General features: G+C 44.5%; 1 protein-coding gene across 2 annotated transcripts; it reads right to left on the reverse strand.

The window, feature by feature from the left end:
- Positions 1-302: 302 nt before the first annotated feature.
- On the reverse strand, positions 303-8,573 carry LOC110497845 (pecanex 4). Of its 2 annotated transcripts, none has more exons than XM_021574272.2 (11): positions 8,382-8,573; positions 6,946-7,712; positions 6,639-6,818; positions 5,915-6,453; positions 5,729-5,829; positions 5,455-5,577; positions 4,877-5,237; positions 3,070-3,173; positions 1,869-2,977; positions 1,542-1,728; positions 303-1,356 (listed from the first exon to the last, which is right to left on the reverse strand). In XM_021574272.2, exons 2-11 carry the CDS (start codon positions 7,641-7,643, stop codon positions 1,105-1,107), a joined length of 3,654 nt encoding a protein of 1,217 aa, XP_021429947.2. In that variant the 5' UTR covers positions 7,644-7,712; positions 8,382-8,573; the 3' UTR covers positions 303-1,104. The 2 variants fall into 2 exon arrangements, with proteins under 2 accessions (XP_021429947.2, XP_021429948.2); XM_021574273.2 differs by having other exon boundaries at positions 7,918-8,573.
- Positions 8,574-22,294: the final 13,721 nt, after the last annotated feature.

The following is a 22,294-nucleotide window of genomic DNA, read 5'->3' on the forward strand; positions in this document are numbered from 1 at the left end:
GACTTCCTGAAGTGGACTTCAATGATGTTGTTGCATTCCTAATGCTTGAGCTCCACATGGAAATGGGTTAATTGCCTCTTCAATTTAGGTGAAAGGGAAAATATTTTAGGAAGCTTTAAAAGGCTGGCAGCGCTATTTACAAAGCAGAAGAATAGGGATGATGGAAAAATTAACTTAATTCTAATTAGTCATAGATAGATTTTTTTGGAAGGTGGAGTATAATTAGATAATGCCCAACCACATCTGTAATGAATGTCTATAGCACTGATAAATCTCCAGTAAATAGACTATCAGGTTCCTTTGGGGGGAAAAAAATCTATTTTTATGTATGTACAATTACACACCATACACAAATCACAGTATACGAAAACAGTATGTACAGGAGAACATGACAAATACAATTGTCTTCAACTGTAAACAAGTGAACTGTAAACAAAAGGATGGCATCAAAAATGACTAACCACATTACAAAGACTGCAAAGTCCAACCCAAGGCACATCCTCGAAAAAGCGAAATCGTTGTCCCTCTTTGCCTTTGGGAGCAGTATTTGAGGGAAAACATTTGTAAGATAAGTTCATCATGTAATTGGGAGCACTGTGTTGGCGGTCTTCTTCTGCGGAAGGTGGTTGTATCTGATCACTTTAAGTACAACGGATAAGTTGGATAAAAACAAACTCCAAAAAACATTTGCAACTAACGTTACAGTACAAAAAGAAAACATTTCATTAACAAGTGATTACTCTTTGTTCAAGAGTATGTGAATGATAAAAAAAACTTCTGAACAAACGTATCCCTTGTAAATATAGATTTTTTCCCAGAACACTCACATTTCATTGTTTGAACTAGTACCACACATTTGGTAAAAGTTACGTAAATATTTTGAACATAAGTATTGTGCTGTCGCTCCTGCATGAATGAAACCATTTGTTTGGATCTGCCTTATAGGTGCCCTCCTAGGATACCCTAGTGAAATAGACGGGTTACACATACAGGCCACAACATAGGGCCTACCCAGTGATAAAGCTGGGCAAACCAGAGACGGGGTGTTTATAGGAGGCCAGCAGAGGAGTCTGAAGGTCCCAGGGAGAGGACAAGGTTTGGGTGTTAGAAGCAGGGGAGGTGCAGGGGGACAGAGGAGTAGATGGGGTACCCCAGAGGGGGGTCGGCTGCCTGGACAGTGAGGTTTCTCAGCATGATGGGGTGGGCCTGGATGCTGTAGCGCTCCTCGTCGTCATTGGTGGCGTAGAGCAGCTCCCAGGACAGGTTAGCCCACTGGCCACGCACCCCCTCCCCGTTCAGATGGCCTACCTGAACCAGCTGCTCCTGCAGGGACAGAACCCGCCCTGTGTAAGTTCCCTGTGGAGAGAAGAGACAAGCAGGTTGGGGTCACTTACTGTACTGACCACTGCCAAAGACAGGACCACTTAATACATGCTACCAACAAAGACCAAGTTTATGGCTAACCCAAAGAACAGGTGTTTGTTAGGTTACCATAGTGGGTTACTTAGTAACAAGAAAAACAGTGTGGTCAGTAAGGTTACCATGGTGAGGTCATGGCCCAGTGAGAAGAGGAAAGGTTTCTCCTGTAGGACACTGTCCTGCCAGCCTTTCTCAGCCACCAGGCCGATGTACCAGTCCCGCTCATACTCCTCCAGGGTGCTGAACAGCTCATCAAGACTCTCCATGGGCCCCAAACTTGCCTGATCAAACAGAAGCTTGAAACTGTACCTGAAAGCAAATAGATCAGGAGTTAAAGGGACAAGCTTTGGATATAAACATTGAATATGTATAACACACAAAGTTTGCAAGTTTTAGATTCTCTAAGTTGGGCACAAACTACACCCATGTTTCACCCCTGCCCTCTTTACCTGAAAGCCTTAAGTGCAAGCTGGTAAAGTTCTTTGTTTTCAGAGAGCCACTTCAGCCCCTCTGTCCAAGGCACGTCCCCACTGTACACCCTGTACACATAGCTGGGGCTGGTGAAGGCAGACTCTGCCCCCAGGGAGATGAGGCATGACAGGGCCACCTGGGCATGGAGGTCCCTCAGCCCCCCATCCTCCTTCAGGGATTTGGCCACATCCTCCGAAGCCTCGTCCTGAACGGCCAGCGCCAACCTTCCCAAAGTGAACCGAAACCACTCCTCAGGGAACAAAGGCCTGAGCTGCTGTAACCGGAATGGTAACAAGGGGGCTGTCCTCCACCCAGGGGGCAGGCTGAACAACTCAGAGTGGGGGCAACTGAAGTTTTCATGGGCCAAGGTGCCGGAGGACTTTGTGGGGGGGACTTCAGGGTTCCTGCCTTTGTCCACAGCTGGCAGACCCAGGCCCAAACCCAGAGGTTGCAAGGGCTGAAGGGCAGAGAGGGCCATGTTCTCAAACAGACTGTCCATCTCCACAGAGCCTGGCAGCGAGGGGCCTGTCTGGAGCACTGTGTCCCCCAGCTGGGCCTCTGTACTTACCAACGCCACTGTCCGCCTGGCCGGCTGAGGCCCAAACAGGTCATCCTCATCTGACCAGTCACCAAAGGAGGTCAAACTGGAGCTGTCCCGTCTAAACTTGAGAGAGGAGATGTTGGACTCCACCATGATAGCCTCTGCAGGCTGCGTGACAGTCGATTGGCCAAGCTGGGAGGACTGAGACTTCGTGCCCCCGCCCCCTGTCCCCTCCTCAGTGCCCCAGGGAAATGCCTTTAGTCTCTGGACACAATTCCTCAGCAGCAGCCACACCAGGGCCTTCAGGAAGTCATCCTGGAGCTTCCTCAGGTTGTCATGCGAGTCAATGATGCCTGAAAGTACATTGCGGGCGTCAGAGTAGACGCGCACAGGCAGGGCAGCACATGGGGTGAGGGCGTTTCCCCAGTGCAGGTTTATCCCCTGGTTGAGGCCAAGCCGCTCAGGGCGCTCAAAGGCCCCCTCAAACACCTCATCCACCCTCCGAGCCTCCACCGTGTGGCACGAGGTCTCCTGCAGCTCCAGACCCTGAAACAAAACAACCGTCAAATCTGTTGTCTACACTGCATGTTCACCCCAAATTAGTGATTCAAACAAATAACCATTTAAAGAACCACTACCTTGATGTTGACAGTACAGTAGCCATATCCTCTCTCTAAAATCATGATCCAAACCACACGGTCCTGGAAGCGACCCAGGAAGTGGGAGCCAGGAGTCAGAGCACCTTACGAGGGGAGGAAAGAAAACAAGCTTAGGCCTATCAGCTTCTTCATACACTTACCCCCAGCCAAGCCTTTTGACATGGCTGACTCTATTCATAGCATATTCTCATCGCAGCCTTTGAGTGGTGTTAGATTTGGTCCCAGTCATCTCAGTGGTAATTTATTATTATAGGTCATGCAGTCAGAGAGATGATGTCCTCTGTGGTCTGGAGATGATAAAGCTTGGAGTCCATACATCATAGACATACAACATAGACGCGTGCCTCCTGGTCACACAGCCCTTTCATTTAGCATCAGTAGTGAGTCTCTCGGCTGACTCTGTGGATAACTTGGCTGCCGGATGAGCTGCAGGTTGATGCTTACCATTTCAGTTGTACAGGAAGGTCATGATACAGTTGAAACCGCCTGACTGCACAGAGATCTAAATATTGAATTCCTTCTCTGCCCTGGACTTTCCACTAGTCTCTAAATATTAATTCTTCTTTTGGGTGTAGACTTTGTACGAGGGGGCCTTTAATTTTTGGTTAACAGAGGGGAGAAAGGACAGGTGTTTTTTGTGAAATGGTAGTGGCAGAGCGACAGTTGCTTTGTTTCAAGTTTGACTAGTGTTCTCATGGCTCAAGGATAATGTCATATCCCATAGCGACGTCTCGGAATAGTCAGACGCCGCCTCGGGATGGGAAGTGACACGCTGTGCGTTTTCCACTCCCGCTCACTGATGCGCAGCCCACAATGTCACAGAGGGGGTAAAGGAAAAAAGAGAACACTACACTCCAAACCCTCCTCTTTCTACTGTGTGTATCAAGACCCAACAAGCGCTTAGCCTAAATTATACATCACAGCTCAGGCACCCCCAGCTAGCCAAGAAAACAATAAGATGGAGTGATGACATCCCTGTAGCAGTTTGTCTGTTTTGAGTCGTCAACCCATAAATAATGAAGCTTGTACTTGCTGTTTTTTCCTTGCCCCCTTCCTGTCAGAAAATAGAGCACCGAACAACATGTTTGAAGTGGCTCCAGTTAGGTTAAGAGTATTACGAGGTTAACGGTGTGGAAACATTGACGTAATTATCACAGATAAGAGTGATTTTGTTCGGATCACTTCACAGGAAGCACAACTGGATCCTGCAAGCTTGCATTATACCGGGCGGCTCTACTGAGCGACTCACAACATTCCTCTTAATATGAAACCAATAGAGGCTCCCCCACCCCGCTATTTCATCTGCATACAGTCCCTGCTCAGCTGATCTAAAAGTTCAGTGTCACTGTGATTGAGCACTATTAACACCTTGAGAACATATGCTCAACACATAATGTATATCAATTAAATGATCTAGGCTCTGTACTGTGAAATGTATACTATCAGTAACATGGAAAATAGTATACATTTCACAATGGAGCCTAGGTCATTTCATTGAGATACTGCATTAGGTTTTTTCAGTTTACTCTTTTACCCTACTGTTGGGAAAAGGATTTTCCAACCACTAGCAGTAAGAACAGAACACCAACGTATGTAAAAAAAAAAAAAAAAACGGTATAGATTAAATCTTGTATCAGCTACATTATTTTCACACACAAAGCCATGTCTAGAAATGATTAAACAGTTATATCAAAACACTAACTGCACCAATGATTGGGAAGAACCTTCAAGAAGAAAAAGAGAGAGAAAGTAAGAGGGAGAAAACTAAAGAGTGAGACCCACTAACCAAGTGATCCCCTGGCAAAGGCGCTCCTCAGAGCACAGGCCAGGCTCATACTCATCTGCTGGTAGTAGATGGAGTCTGGACAGGGGCAGGCGGTGCCCACGGGCCCTGGCCAACTGCGCTGAGGCCTGGGGAAGCCCACCAGAAAGATGGGCAGGGTGAAGAGGGGCAGCAAAGGAGCAGAGAGCATGGCTGATAGGACCACCACAGAGAGCAGCAGAGGACACAGGGAGGCGTTCAGGACCAGGAGGGTCCCGGCCGACTGGCGCCGCTGTTTCTTCTCTGTCCAGGAGGTCACCAGCACGGCCAGGGCAAACTTCAGCTTGGACAGGAACTGGAGCAGCCTATCACTCAGCAGGCCCACCTGGGTAGGGCAAAGAGGGATGTAAAGAGTGTGATTGAACCATGACTCAGTAGTACTAATTTGATTTTGTTTTCAGTGGATAAAAACATTCTGGGGAAAACAACAACAACTAGACAATGAATCAATGACTTAAGCATGCCAATGTTTAACCTGTGACCTTACTAAATGTCATGCCTCTAACTAGCTCTATGCCTGAAGTCATGGAATGTGTTATTACTAGAAGGAGCTGGACCCCTGTGCCCAGGCTGTCCCACCCAGGCAGTCTGGTGTCCCCTGCAGCCAGCCTCACTGACACCACCACCACCATCTGGAGCAGGGCATCTTCAGAGCTCTGCCACACCTGCACAACACAGAGACCCACGACTCAATCATCATGACCTAAATCATATTAATAACAGTCTGAGGATTAAATGGTCATGATGAGGTCACTGGAAAGCAAATCTCTCATTGATAAACATGCTTAGGTTCTACATAAGAGAGTCCATGTGTACCACTCTGAAGGCCCGGGTGAATCCCACGCTGAGAGAGGCTGTGTGGAGCTGCTGAACAGAGCCATCCAGAGCCAGGAAAGCAACCATTGCAAAGGGAGACACTGCAAAGTAAAACAAAGTAATAAGATGCATGTATAGTTTTACAGTAATGACAGGGCAAGCTCTAAATTAAAAATATGAGCTCACCCAGATTGAGCAGCACCCTCCTGATAGCCCCAGCCATGTGGAGACCCCTGCTCCGCTGCTTGAACACCCGGACATTGGCCATTCCTCTTGGGTACAGGGGGTTGAGGAACACTCCTCCAAAAACATAGGCTCCCTGGATCTCTCGGAGAGCCCAGCAGACGATGAAAAGGGTGATGAGGAGGTAACTGACAGCATCTTGAGAAACCCTGGCCAAGTTCTGGGTCTGGGAGGCACTGAGGAAGTGATGTAAGAGTCCTGCCTCAGACATGGCCCCCAGCAGCAGCCCCAGGTAGAGCAGCAGCTCACTGCAGCCCAGCCGCCAGCCAAACAAGCTGGGAGGGGCAGGTGATGCCCCCCTATGCCATCCACTATCACCACAGGCTCCCCTGGACCCTCCTCCACAATAAGTCCCAAACTGGCTGAGATCCAAACTAAGCAGAAACCCCATGGCCATCGAGAAGAGGACTACACCCAAGGTGGACGGGATGAAGAAGGTACAAACAGTAACACATACAGACATGGCGAACATCCCCAGCAATCTGTAGGAAGGACAGAGATCACACAGAGAGTCAGAGAAGAGCTGCTCAAGGTCAACCATGCCAAGGAAACAGGCATATGGTAAAGATCTCAGGGAACCTAATCAGTGGCAAGTATAATCAGATGTAACTACATGTTGACAAAGTAAATGTTGACAAAAACAACTGATGTAGCAAGGAAAATATACCTAAGGTTACTGGACATGGGAGAGCCGCCCAAACCGAACACCAGAGCCTGTTCCATGCCCCAAAGGAGGAGGGCGTCCAGTGGTGACAACATACCCAGCGCCCACAGCAGGGGCAGGACCAGGAAGACCACATGAAGCACCTGACTGGTTAGCTGGAGCTCTGGCACTGGACCTGTAAATCTGGACACCAGCATGGGAAAAAAACAAGAAGCAAAGAGTCACAAAATGTCATGAATAATCTCTGAAAATGTATCCATGACAAGTTTCAGAACAGTCATTGAGGCCAATTTAGTTGTTTCTATCTTACCGATCAGCTAAGTCCACAGCTATGAAAGCTAATATGTAGAGTGGTCGGGTGAGTGGGGTGATCTCATAGGTGTCCTGTGCCTGGAATGTGGCCGTCTCTGTGGCCGTGTTGACGATAAGGGAGTACTCCGCTGTACACAGAGTCACCCAGCTCAGGACAAATACCACCAAAGCTACACTCACACTGCCATACAGTGCAGTCAACCTGCCCAGGAGCACATACCATGTCCCCAGGCCACAGAGGGCCCCTGCCAGCACGGTGTGAAGCACCACATTCAGCCCAAACCTCTTCCCCGGGGCGATGAACCTCACCGTCTCTGGGCCTACACAGTGGGTGAACTCCACCTCCTCCTCATCAGCCAGGATGTTGGGCACTCCCAGCCGCTCCACCATGGCATTCCTGCGGGCAGCGTAGAGTGCCAGGGCCTGCACACCCACTGCTGCCCCAAGCATGAGCAGACCAGAGAGCATGGCAGCGTGGAGTTCCTCCAGCAGCTGCAGCTGGCACAACAGTGTGCCAATGCCACCTAACAGCCATGGTGTCAAGAACAAGACCACCTGGTTGACATAGACATAAGGCGGGGCGCAGTAGCCCAACTTGAAGCGCGGACCCCCCAGCACCGTCTGAGGGAAGCGCTTCCAGAAGAACTCCTGCTTGTATTCATTGAGCAGGGGCACATCTGGCCCCATCCTGACCATGCCCTAGGGGGGTGCAGGTCATCTCCCCGGAGCCGCAGTACACTTCCGTGTCATCCTATAGGACAAAATCTAAGAGGCAGCTTGAGTCATTTGTCTGCCATAAAATTAATGCTGCAGGAGATCAAATTTACTCGATACAAAGACAGCAGTTGAATAAACACCAATGCCAGGTATATTATGAAAATATTGATAAACAATGTAGAATACCATGAAACACCTAATGTATTGTAAAAAAACAACACAGAATTAAATGGAACAAACTCCCTCAACCTACCAAATATGGTTATGCATTGTTGTCAACAGGTTTGCTAGGTAAGTTTTCCACTGCTGACAAAGGGAACTGGTTGCCTGGCTGTGTCATTAGTGACATATGACTAAGTTCGTAGTCAGGCCAATATTATTGCATAGCTACAGTAGATGTTGTATAAACGAAGTAACCTTGACTCAAATGTAAACAATGATGGCTAGCTAGCAACGTTAGCGCAACAAGGTTACCAATAAAACATAATATAAGCTAGCTGCATTCATCTATGGGATGGGATAGCTAACTAGCTACTTAGCGAATGTCAGACACAAGGTTAGTGAATATTACTTGAAATACGCAATAACATTAACTAGCTAGATGCTACCGGTAGCAGGCGAATAACGCTAGATGTCCAGATTTAACTACCATTATTGCTAGCAAACTGCAGTGCTTATAGTAGCTAACGTTAGCTAGCTATGTTACTTAAAAGTTACCTATGAATTGAGAGAAGGGATATCCTTCGAATCAAACGGCTGTCTTATTCATCTTCAATAGTAAGTATGGCAATTTGTTAAGATACAAAAAAGATGGCTAGATGCGTCTTTCCCAGTGATAACCAATGATAGTTAGCTAGCTAACAACAGTAGCTGGCTAACAAAGCATAACCACAACAAGATGAGGGCGTGTGCTCCAACTAGGATAGGCGGGGTTTGCACTTTTCGACCAATTGGTGTACTGAGTGGGCGTGAAAAAAAGACAAACTCCACCTATCCATCCTCTCCACCCATTCATTGCTCCCACCCCACTCGACAGCCAGACACACACCTATACCATGACGAAACTCAAACAACAACCCTAACATCTGGCGGCATCAATTATATAAGCAGTATTCTCTTGTGTCGAGCCAACTGTTCAGCACACAGGAGGTTGGTGGCGCCTTAATTGGGGAGAACGGGCTCGTGGAAATGGCTGGAGTGGAGTAGCATGGTATCAACTACATCAAACACATGGGTGTCTGATGCCATTCCATCGGCTCCCTTCCAGACATTATTATGAGCCGTCCCCCAACAGCCTCCACTGGTTCAATGGTCTATTTGACACAACAATATAAATGTTAGCTGCTTCCTGATCCAAGAATACATACACAGAAAATATTCAGACATGGGATGAATAATAGGTTGTCATATAGCAGGGATTATTCTTGATTTTTGCATTGAACTGCTCTTTTCCTGTTTGCCTTCCCACCCAGAGAGCAAAATTGGTTGAAAGACGTATTTTCATCATATTGTGCTCATTGGGTTATGGATAGGTATAGCTAAGTATTATGATGGGTGGTAATTGATAAGGGATTTCCATTCTCATTACTGTATACAAACAGGGACCGTAGTCAGTTCACTGGGGTCAAGATCAACTCATAGTTCAGGGTTGTTTGAGAGCCACCTCTGAGACGCAGGGATTTGCATTGTGATAAGGCCAAAAAGGATCAGGATGTTGGGAGTTGTAGACGTGTAAAAGGGGGTGATTCCATACAGTGTCAGTAAAGCACTACTCACAGCAGATTGTGTTGTTATTGCCCTCAACATTTATTTCAAAGAGATCATTTGGGGTTAAACAGGATGGAAATGGCTTCATCTCATGAAAATCTTCACTGATCAGCTGATGTTTAAAACAGTCATCAGTAAACAACAAGTCCTTTAGGTATAATGAGATGGTGGGGGTGGACCCCTTGTTTTTAGAGGCAAAATAGGACAAGACTATTACTATACAGTACCAGTCAAAAGTTTGGACACACCTACTCATTCAAGGGTTATTCTTTATTTTTACTATTTTCTACATTGTAGAATAATAGTGAAGACATAAAAACTATGAAATAACACATGGAATCATGTAGCAACCAAAAAAGTGTTTAAAAAAAAGTGTTAAACAAATCAAAATATATTTTAGATTTTCGGTTCTTCAAAGTAGCCACCCTTTGCCTTGATGAAAACTTTGCACACTCTTGGCATTCTCTCAACTAGCTTCACCTGGAATGCTTTTCCAACAGTCTTGAAAGAGTTCCCACATATACTGAGCACAACCCAATCGAGATGGTTTGGGATGAGTTGGACCGCAGAGTGAAGGAAAAGCAGGCCAACTCATCCCAAACCATCTTAATTGGGTTGAGGTCGGGTGATTGTGGAGACCAGGTCATATGATGCAGCACTCCATCACTCTCATTCTTGGTAAAATAGCTCTTACACAGCCTGGAGGTGTGTTGGGTCATTGTCCCGTTGAAAAACAAATGATAGTGGGACTAAGTGCAAACCAGATGGGATGGCGTATCGCTGCAGAAGACTGTGGTAGCCATGCTGGTTAAGTGCGCCTTGAATTCTAAATAAATCACTGACAGTGTCACCAGCAAAGCACCCCCACACCTCCTCTTCCATGTTTCACGTGGGAACCACACATGCGGAGATCATCCGTTCACCTACTCTGTGTCTCAAAGACACTACTGCGGTTGGAACCAAAAATCTCTAATTTGGACTCATCAGACCAAATGACAAATTTCCACCGGTCTAATGTCCATTGCTCATTTCTTGGCACAAGCAAGTCTCTTGTTCTTATTGGTGTCCTTTAGTAGTGGTTTCTTTGCAGAAATTCGGCCATGAAGGCATGATTCATGCAGTCTCCTCTGAACAGTTGATGTTGAGATGTGTCTGTTACTTGAACTCTGTGAAGCATGTATTTGTGGCAGTCCTCATGAGACCCAGTTTCATTATAGCGCTTGATGATTTTTGCGTCTGCACTTGAAGAAACGTTCAAAGTTCTTGACATTTTCGGATTGACTGACCTTCATTTCTTAAAGTAATGATGGACTGTCGTTTCTCTTTGCTTATTTGAGCTGTTCTTGCCACAATATGGACTTGGTCTTTTACCAAATAGGGCTATCGTCTGAATAGCAACCCTACGTTGTCACAGCACAACTGATTGGCTCAAACACATTAAGAAGGAAAGAAATTCCACAAATTAACTTTTGAGAAGGCACTCCTGTTAATTGAATTGCATACCAGGTGACTCATGAAGCTGGTTGAGAGTGCCAATAATGTGCAAAGCTGTCATCAAGGCAAAGGATGGCTACTTTGAAGATTCTCAAATATAAAATATATTTGGATTTGTTCACCACTTTTTTGGTTCCTATATGATTCCATGTGTGTTATTTCATAGTTTTGACGTCTTCACTATTATTCTACAATGTAGAAAATAGTAGAAATAAAGAAAAACCCTTGAATGAGTAGGTGTCCAAACTTTTGACTGGTACTGTATGTAAGAGTCAAATAAATAGCACAGATATTGTTGTTCAGGCAAAGTCAAAAACAAAGGGATTTACTACCTCTGAATGTTTTCCCTCAGGAATAATGAAAAGCACATCCATCACTGTAATTAGAATGACATCAACATTCATGGCTTCAGTCTTGCTTCTTATCACAAGTATTTTTTTTTTACCTTGGCACTTGCCAGTGTCTTTAATTCCTAGAGTTTATGCGCTCACCACAGAAGACTCAAAGGATTACTAATATTAATATTACGTTTTAACTCCTTGTTATCATCGTTTAATACAAAAAGAGCAAATCCTCAGCTCCTTTTGTTATTTTAGTATAATGAAAGTGTTTGCGGTTTATATAACTTGTCTGGCCCCTCCAGATGGTATTTTTTTTCTGTCAGGGGAAGAGAGGAAGGAGGCCAAACAGGAGGATCATGGGGAGTAATCAAGATAAAAAAAATATATATATAATATATAAACACAAAGAAAGATCATCTAGAGCAAAGGAGATTACAATTGTTGTCGGCTAAGACTGAGAGGATGGGGTTGGACAGGAGGTTATGCTTTTCTGTCATCTTGAAAAAAAGCAATCTATGCACCATGTAAGACACAATAAAGGAAAAACCCCTCAGCAGTCACAACAACCCATATTACACCCTGTAATCCTGCCACAGTGAAACTCAAATATAACCCTCGTCCCTGTTTTGTCTTTACATACAGTACCTTCATAAAGTATTAATACCCCTTGACTTATTCCACATTTGATTGTGTTACAGCCTGAATTGAAAATGGATTGAATTGTTGTCTTTTCTCACCAATCTACACACCATACCCCATAATGACAAAGTGAAAACATGTTGGAAATGTTTGCAAATGTATTGAAAATGAAATACAGAAATATCTCATTTACATAGTAAGTATTCATACCCGAGTCAATACTATGTAGAAGCACCTTTGGAAGTGATTACAACTGTGTGTCTTTGGGGGTATGCCTCTAAGAGCTTTCCACACCTGGTTAGTGTAACATTTGCTCATTAATCTTTTCATAATTCTTCAAATTCTGTAAAATTGGTTGTAGATCATTGCTAGACAACCATTTTCAGGTCTTGCCATAGATTTTCAAGTAGATTTAAGTCAAAACTGTAACTTGGCCACTCAGGAACATTCATTGTCTTCTTGGTAATCTATTCCAGTGAAAATGTGTCCTTATGTTTAGGGTTATTGTCCTGCTGAAAGATAAATTAATCTCCCAGTGTCTGGTGGAAAGCAGACTGAACCAGGTTATCCTCTAGGATTTTGCCTGTGATTACCTTCATTACGTTTCTTTTTCACCCATAACACTATGCTTGAAAATATGGAGAGTGGCACTCAGTAATTTGTTGATTTTACATTTGTCCCAAAGATAACACTTTGTATTCAGGACAAAAGGTGAATTTCTTTGCCACATTTGTTACAGTATTACATTTGTGCCTTGTGGCAAACAAGATGCATGTTTTGTTATAAACTCAGCAAAAAAAGAAATGTCCTCTCACTGCATATTGCGTTTATTTTCAACAAACATAATATGTGTAAATATTTGTATGAACAGAAGATTCAGCAACTGAGACATAAACTGAACAAGTTCCACAGACATGTGACTAACAGAAATTGAATAATGTGTCCCTGAACAAAGGGGGGGTTCAAAATCAAAAGTAACAGTCAGTATCTGGTGTGGCCACCAGCTGCATTAAGTACTGCAGTGCATCTCTTCCTCATGGACTGCACCATATTTGATAGTTCTTGCTTTGAGATGTTACCCTACTCTTACACCAAAGCACCTGCAAGTTCCCGGACATTTCTGGGGGGAATGGCCCTAGCCCTCACCCTCCGATCCAACAGGTCCCAGACGTGCTCAATGGGATTGAGATCCTGGCTCTTCGCTGGCCATGGCAGAACACTGACATTCCTGTCTTGCAGGAAATCACACACAGAACGAGCAGTATGGCTGGTGGCATATGTCATGCTGTAGGGTCATGTCAGGATGAGCCTGCAGGAAGGGTACCACATGAGGGAGGAGGATGTCTTCCCTGTAACGCACAGCATTGAGATTGCCTGCAATGACAACAAGCTCAATCCGATGAAGCTGTGACACACCGCCCCAGACCATGACGGACCCTCGCCTCCAAATCAATCCCGCTCCTGAGTACAGGCCTCGGTGTAATGCTCATTCCTTCGACGATAAACGCAAATCCAACCATCACCCCTGGTGAGACAAAACCGCGACTCGTCAGTGAAGAGCACCTTTTGCCAGTCCTGTCTGGTCCAGCAACGGTGGGTTTGTGCCCATAGGTGACGTTGTTGCCAGTGATGTCTGGTGAGGATCTGCCTTTCAACAGGCCTACAAGCCCTCAGTCCAGCCTCTCTCAGCCTATTGCTGACAGTCTGAGCACTGATGGAGGGATTGTGCGTTCCTGGTGTAACTCGGGCAGTTGTTGTTGCCATTCTGTATCTGTCCCGCAGGTGTGATGTTCGGATGTATCGATCCTGTGCAGGTGTTGTTACACGTGGTCTGCCACTGCAAGGATGATCAGCTGTCCGTCCTGTCTCCCTGTAGCGCTGTCTTAGGCGTGTCACAGTATGGACATTGCAATTTATTGCCCTGGCCACATCTGCAGTCCTCATGCCTCCTTGCAGCATGCCTAAGGCATGTTGACGCAGATGAGCAGGGACTCTGGGCATCTTTCTTTTGGTGTTTTTCAGAGTCAGTAGAAAGGCCTCTTTAGTGTCCTAAGTTTTCATAACTGTGACCTTAATTGCCTACCGTCTGTAAGCTGTTAGTGTCTTAAAGCCCGTTCCACAGGTGCATGTTCATTAATTGTTTATGGTTCATTGAACAAGCATGGGAAACAGTGTTTAAATCCTTCAGAAGGAAGATCTGTGAAGTTATTTGGATTTTTACAAATTTTCTTTGAAAGACAGGGTACTGAAAAAGGGACATTTCTTTTTTTGCTGAGTTTACTTTTATTCTGTACAAGCTTCCTTCTTTTCCCTCTGTTATTTAGGTGAGTAACTACAATGTTGTTGATCCATCCTCAGTTCTCTCCTATCACAGCCATTAAACACTTTGTAACTGTTTTAAAGTCACCATTGGCCTCTTGATGAAATCCCTGAGTAGTTTCCTTCCTCTCCAGCAACTGAGTTAGGAGGGACGCCTGAATCTTTGTAGAGACTGGGTGTATTGATACACCATCCAAAGTTTAAGTAATAACTTCACCATGCTCAAAGGGATACTCAATTTCTTTTATTTTTTTCATTTTTTACCCTTCTTTGTGAGGCATTGGAAAATCTCCCTGGTCTTTGTTGTTGAATCTGTGTTTGAAATTCACTGCTCGACTGAGACACCTTACAGATAATTGTATTTGTGGGGTACATAGAGATGAGGTAATCAAGCAAACTGAACGTATTTAGGCTTGCCGTAACAAAGGGTTGAATACTTATTGACTCAGTACATTTCAGCTTTACATTTTGAATGAATTTGTAAAATATACATTTAAAAAAAAATCCACTTTGCGCCTCCCGGGTGGCGCAGTGGTTAAGGGCGCTGTACTGCAGCGCCAGCTGCGCCATCGGAGTCCCTGGGTTCGCGCCCAGGCTCTGTCGTAACCGGCCGCGACCGGGAGGTCCGTGGGGCGACGCACAATTGGCCTAGCGTCGTCCGGGTTAGGGAGGGATTGTCTCATCGCGCACCAGCGACTCCTGTATTGGGCCGGGCGCAGAGCGCGCCAGGTGCACGGTGTAGCCTCCGACACATTGGTGCGGCTGGCTTCCGGGTTGGATGCGCGCTGTGTTAAGAAGCAGTACGGCTGGTTGGGTTGTGTATCGGAGGACGCATGACATTCAGCCTTCGTCTCTCCCGAGCCCGTACGGGAGTTGTAGCAATGAGACAAGATAGTAGCTACTACAACAATTGGACACCACGAAATTGGGGAGAAAAAGGGGTAAAAAAAATAAAATAATAAAAATAAAAATAAATCCACTTTGACATCATGGGGTATTGTGTGCCCTGTGCCCCCTCCATTTTAAATTCAGGTTGTAACACAACTAAATTTGGGAAAAGTCAATGGGTGTGAATACTTTCTGAAGGCACTGTATAGGCTGATAGTGGGATTGCAAATGATGAATTAAAACAGGAAAGGAGCAACATCCATGCTAAACATAATGCTGGGAATTTGCAAAGACCACTGAGATAAAGCTATAGCATAATGCACACTGAACGCAGTGCATTTTGACTGTAGCCTACATTCATCTCAATCTGAGATCCCAAAGAAATACAGTACAGATACCTCAATGGAGCAGTAATGTATGTCTATGTTTGGGCTTGAGACTGGTTATGGGTCAGGGGATGGTTAAGCGTAGAGTTGCAAACGGTCCCAGAATATTTGTGGAGCTAGATATAGTGTTAACATGGATGCTCATGCCCGTAAGCATCCAGTTGATGCAAATTATACTCGGTCATTGTAGTCACTGAAAGCACATTCAAGTATGAGTTTATAATCCAATGAATAATATACCAACTGAAAGAATAAATAATGTTGCTTTTTTTCTAAGGATAAGATTATGCTTCCTGAGTAGTATATCCACACAGAATCAGGTGTATTTATCCCCTTCTCTCTCATTTCCCCTCTCTCTCTCTCTTCTTTACTGTCTATTCTTTTTTGTTCCAGGGAGATAGACAGGAAATGAATTACAACGAGACTGACTGCCCACAACAAAAACACAATGACAGGTTTTTACAGAGGGCATTATGTTAAGATGGTCTCTGAATGGGGTATTTGCTTGTGGGGCTGTAAAACTGACTTGGCAACATAAAACGTACCTCTTGAAAAATAATACAGTCAAATGTTGATGCTGCTGCATTGTGGAAACACACTTGGTTGCCATAGTGAAATACAATTTCATAATAAGCATTCAAGGAAACTGATTTGTGTTGCCGTAATTGTAACCTCTACATCGCACACAGTTTCAAAGTGTGTTATGAATGTGTAATATATTGTTCCTCATGACTTGATCCCAGAATATTTTCCATTATAATGAATATAGAACTAGGCTATATCTTTCCAAAATAGTGGTATTTCTTCAACCCCTGGACACATTTTAGTGTTAATTGTGCTGTATAGTCTGTATTATTTGGTGATTTGGCTTAAAACATCCATTAACCTGCTCAACCCTTTCACTTCCTACACAACCCCCAACCCCCTGCACTGGAAACTGAGTAGATAGCACTGAAAATATGGTTCATTCAGCAATTATTCACAGAGTCTTTGGCTAATGGTACTCTGAATGCACAGACAGCAAAATGTAGAGAGTCAGTGGACCAGCAGTAATGGCCCCATGTAGAGAGAGAGTGTTAGTGTTAGTGTGTGTGTGTGTGTGTGTGTGTGTGTGTGTGTAGCATCTGTGCGGGGTATAAAGCATAATTCTCGACAAGTGCAAACATGTCTAATGATGAAGCTATACTATGGTTGCAGAGACTCACACTCATTCTTCCCTACCACTCCCCCCTCCCAGGCTCCATATCAGGCAGATGAAAACATAACCTGTCACATTCCATCCCATTAAACCAGCTATGAACCATGTGCTCCAGAGAGAGAGAGAAAGAGAGGGGAGAGAGGGTAGGAGACGAGAGAGGAGCACAGAGGGAGAGAGGAGATAGGAGGGGGGGTGACGGCCAAGTGCATCTGGGCTCACCCAAGACTAATGCATTATTCACAATCTTTATGCTAATGTAATTTTTATGCAAAAAATACGGACAGATATATCCAAGGGACAAACCGGTAGGACTTACTTAGTGCGTATCTAGACCTATGTACATACTGTACATACAAACATTTACACATATCACATATCCACACATACTGTACTTAAATGAGTCATGTGCACTTATCCATTGGCATATCTAATGCATTAGACAACTCGCATCAAGCACCAAATCTGTGCATTACTGTGCTTTTCAGTGAGGGCCCATCAGCTGCCATTTGATGTCAAGCAAAGCAAGGTAATGACAGTGCACTTACACACTCAGTCATTAGCCCTGCTTAATGCTGGGAGTTAACACAAATTAAGTGAAGTTAAGTACATGCATTAGAGGAGCTCTTTTGGGTAGAGAGCATTTCACTCTTGCAGGAACTGGTTGTTGTTCCATACGTTTTGAACAGGTCACGTTAGCTGTAAGCATAACCTAGGGCATTACTGAATATTTACTCAACCTGGCCTTGAATCAAAGTGTTACTCGGTGGAATTGAATTTATAGTGGACTGACTGACAGTGGTCTGAGGGCAGGGAGGATGGAACACTAGGGACACCTAGTGGTCACAATGGTGTCACTATGTGTGGGAAACTAACACTTGCTTCATGGTGGTGTTTATCATTAGCTGGGGGCACAAATAGGGCATACATGTGCTTGTTACACCCAGAGTACATTTTATTTCCCTCAGGGAAGTTTCAGTGCTTAACAGGATAGTTCAAAAGGACATTGGTTTCCTAACCCTGTGAGCAGTCTATGACAGGGTATGACAGCAATCCATCCTTTGGTTTTAGCATTTATGGCACAAATCCAATATTAGCATTTTTGTGCATCATGTCCAAATCGTCGATAAGTGACTTTGTTAAGATTCAATTAATTTGAGATACTTTCGGATGATTTGGACACGATGCACAAAAAATGCTAATATCGGTAACATCTATGTCTTGAATGGGATTTGTGCCACAAATGTGGAAATGCATGTGGAAACAGTGCCAGGGAAACTAAACCAAAACATGGATTGCTGTCATACCTTGCCATAGACTGCTGACAGCACGTGTCAAACTCATTCCACAGAGGGCCGAGTGTCTGCGGGTTTTCGCTCCACCCTTGTACATGATTGTTGAATTAAGGTCACTAATAAGTAAGGAACTCGACTCAACTGGTTGTCTAGGTCATAATTGAAAGGAAAAACCAAATACCTGTAGACTCTCAGCCCTCCGTGGAATGAGTGTGATACCCCTTGCTTACAGGGTTTGGAAACCAATATGTTATTTTGTCATTTGAGTGAACAATTTGTTTAAATACGGTACTTATCAGAGGACAAGTCTTGTTTCTGATAAAAGTTATAGTACTGAGCAAGAGTAACATGAATACGGCAATAATGGCAAGTAAATCAGTTTGCACATCAACCAAAGGGCCAACTGTAAGAGATCACTGGTTTATTTGCAGTAACAGTCCAGGAGAGACGCATATTAGAGGGAAAACCAGACTGGGCCTTTAAAAAGAGGCTAACATGCTGAAACTGACAGATCTCTGCAATCCATTTGGACCTCATTCAAGGTTATGGCTCCATCTGAGTGACTGCAGATTATTGTCCACAGAGAGGTGTGCTAATGCTGGATTATCCACTTGTTGGGGATCCATTTGACCCGATGAACACAACATGCCAGCCTCACACGCCCTTGCATCTGTGGGTGTTTTTCCAATTTTTTCCAGTTTTGGAGGCGAGGAAAGGAGTATGATGGACGTGACTTCAAACCTCACAGTATTAAGTAGATTACAGTGGTGACTGGTTGGAGAATAAGAGTTGTGTATAGAAAGAGGCAGTTGTTCATGCCACACTCACCTAACATAGGGGTACTGTACTCAGCTATATTCAAGTATCATCAGTTCATTGGTCCTGAATGCGTTGGTCCCCCCAAAAAATACCTTACTTGAAAAATATATATAGACATATGTTTCGACAAACCACACAGCAGTTTGCGTCACATTTTGTGTCACAAAAAGAAACACATGTATAAATTCTAAACAAACAAAGTAAAGGACGTAATCTGCAGTTGAGTTATATACAGTCTATAGAGCAGACGTTCAGCTGATTTGAGTTGAACAACATTCTCACCACTTCTCTGTCAGTGCAATTGCACACACAGGAGCATCAGGAGCATCCCATTGCTGTACTGGGGGCTTAGATTGCGGGTTTAGGAGCACCACCGCTCTGGAATATGTAAAAGAATAGCATGCACACACACAGGTAAGGTTTTGTAGTGTATCCTCTGACATGTAAAATATAATAATATCACATTATCGCAAAGAGTAATCACATTAGCAAGCATGACTATCTATCAGCATGCACAAGATTAAGTGGATCAACCTGCAATAGAGGGAGGTAGTAGCTTTTGTAACAGTTAGTGCCTCAACACAAAAGCTTGAGTTTAGATTATTTAACTACCTACTGTCCTATTGGTTGGGGTAGGTGATAAGGGCCCTGTACTCGTTCAGCAGGAGCAGGTGGTTGGCAGGGTGATTGCCATTCTTCTGATCTGCCTGAAGGTCCTCACTGCCTGGGCAATGCGGGCGTGGTTGGCAGTGCTGCTGTGCTTTTGTTTCTCATCTGAGATGGGAATTAACACAGTTGTGTGAATTTAAGTGTTGAATCTGACAGGATGAGAGTGTCAAACCCTAATGACTGGAGAACCGAGCCTAATGAGTCCCACAGTATGAGCAAAGAGAGAGAGTGAGAATGATCTCTGTGTTGGCTAACCTACATAAAAGTAATCAGTTGTTAACATCACACCTCTGCCCATCATGGAGGTGAATGAAACATCAGTGTTCCGCATTACAAGACACCTGTATTTTAGAATGTTGGTATTTCAATAGTATTGATATCATGATGCACTGTGCAGATGTACTGTGCGTGACAGATGACAAGGAGTGCTAACTAAAGTTTGGGCGTGTCGTGGGGCAGTGCTTAGTCCAGGTTGCAGGCAATGTTCCCTCTAAACTGTGCAGTGTGCGGGCGCGCAGCTCCCCCGGGACTGCTGTGCAGAAGAAATATCAGCCCACGCAGGGAAGCACGAGGTTGAACTTCACTCAACTTTCTAGTTTTCCCAGTTAGTTAACACTATCAACATTTCCCTTTACTGTGTGAATTGTGGTTGAATCAATGCAATAGAGAAGAAAAAGAAACGCACACCTATATAGGCGAGGTGCTGGCTAGCAGAGTAGAAAACTTGAAAATAAAAGAGAGCCGCACACTAGGAGCTCAGATGCAAAAATGTAATATCCAACGTTTCGACAGCCAAGGTGAAACCCTGATACCCTGATGAAGACAGCTTGGCTGTCGAAACGTTGGATATTACATTTTTGCATCTGAGCTCCTAGAGTGTGCGGTTCTCTTTGAATCAACGCAATAGCCATTTTCAATGCAACATACCAAAACAAAATTAACTATGCAATAGATTTTCTTGTAGGCAGAGCGCATTGGAGTAGGATTCTATTGCATTGACAGGCACGACTCAGGCCCATACTCTACACAGACCGGTGCACCATAACCAATCGGAGCTGCAGTATCCCTATATGCAAATAGGCCATCCATATTTGGATCTGTGCCGTTCAATCTGAACTGGACTATGTTTACAGCATGAGTGGTCATGAGTAGATGTGTTTGTTTTGAGATCAAAGCAAGAGCTGCATGTAGCCAGGTGTGTACATTTGTTAATATTATTTGTTAGTAAGTGAGTTATTAGCCCAGTTATAGCTCATTTCTAGTCAGCAATGGGGGAGTGGTTGCTTCCTACAAGAGCACAAAACGTATGGATTTCAAACCATCTTTGAAAAACAAGTCAGGTAAAGAGCTTTTTTTTCCTGTCTTAAAGGGGCAGTGTTGTATTTTATAAATTGTATTTTTTAAAGTGGTTTCTTGCATCAAAAAACACTTCAGTCACCTCCTTGGACAAGTGGATAAACAGGTTAATGTCAACCCCTGCATGTTTTTTTTCAAAAGTCTCATTGAATGTAGGCCTACATTGAACAAAACACAACACATTTGCTGCTACTGTAGACTGAATAAAAGAACAGCTATTTCTATGTTAAAATGTTATGTGACACATTTTTCTCCATAGTTTTTGGGGTTCTTTTACCCTTTTTCTCCCTACGGACTCGGGAGAGGCGAAGGTCGCCTCATAGGTCTCCCAGTCACGGCCGGCTGTGACACAGCCTGGGATCGAACCTGGGTCTGTCGTGACGCCTCAGGCACTGCAATGGAGTGCCTTAGACCGCTGTGCCTTAGACCCTTGCGCTACTCCGGAGGCTTTTCTCCATTGTTTTTGATGGTAGGCCTACATCCTGATCAAATAGCCACAGTAGCCTACTTGGTACAGGTAAAGCCTCAGTGTTCAGAGTAAACGCGCGGTAGAAGTTGCACAGAAGTTTCCCAATATTCAAGTTTGCGCTCAACAGACCTGAAATTTGCTCAGTGCCGGATTTTTTTTTAGGGAATATTGGTATCAGGATCTCATTACCCAGGAAGTGTTGCAGTGCTCTACTCAGACTGATGCCACACCGAGTGGCAGCCTAGGACATGAGGGGCAGCACAGCAATGGGAATGGGAATTTGTGGGGAGAGAGGGACGGACAGTGAATACCACAAGAGAGGAGATACTGTATACACAAATTTACAGGTGATATTATTGGGTTTCCATATTAAGTGCACATGGGGACACTTCAGCAACACTGTTTCAAGTCTCTCTGACCTCCCTAATGAGTCCTGCACTGCCTCCTACCTGCGCTTCCTGCCTCACTGCACCCGCTAGTCTCTGCTATACCCACACTCACGTTACAGTATGGATGACTACATTTCTGCTGTCTTTCATCGTGTTTAAGCATCTAATACGAGAATGATAATGATCATTCAATAATAATTACAACGGTTGAATGAAATCAAAAGCAAGAGCTGGGTAAGAGCAGAAATAAGCCTGAAACGAGAGGGCTGGGGGTCAAGAGAGAGGAGAGGGTTTTGTTTATGTTTAATGAGAAAGCCCAGGATCCCCCTCTCTCTCTCTCGTTCCTACATCCTCTGGTAACGAGTACAGGGGGCCGGGTTGACCCAGCTAATAAGGGGCAAATCCATTGGTGCATTATCGGCCGTGGCATCATCTAATCAGCAGGATGAACTGAGATGGCTTAGGCTGCTTTTAATTCGGCGCTGGAGGAGCATTACTGCCCCAATCTCTCATTATGTGCAGATCAAATCAGGGAGACTGACTGGGAGTTTGATCCTTGTTTTTGGTAGTTGCTGTCTTGTTGTTGTTTTTCTGTCCGCTGTTT

This window comes from Oncorhynchus mykiss, chromosome 19 (assembly GCF_013265735.2).
Source record: "Oncorhynchus mykiss isolate Arlee chromosome 19, USDA_OmykA_1.1, whole genome shotgun sequence".
NCBI classification, from domain to species: Eukaryota; Metazoa; Chordata; class Actinopteri; order Salmoniformes; family Salmonidae; genus Oncorhynchus; species Oncorhynchus mykiss.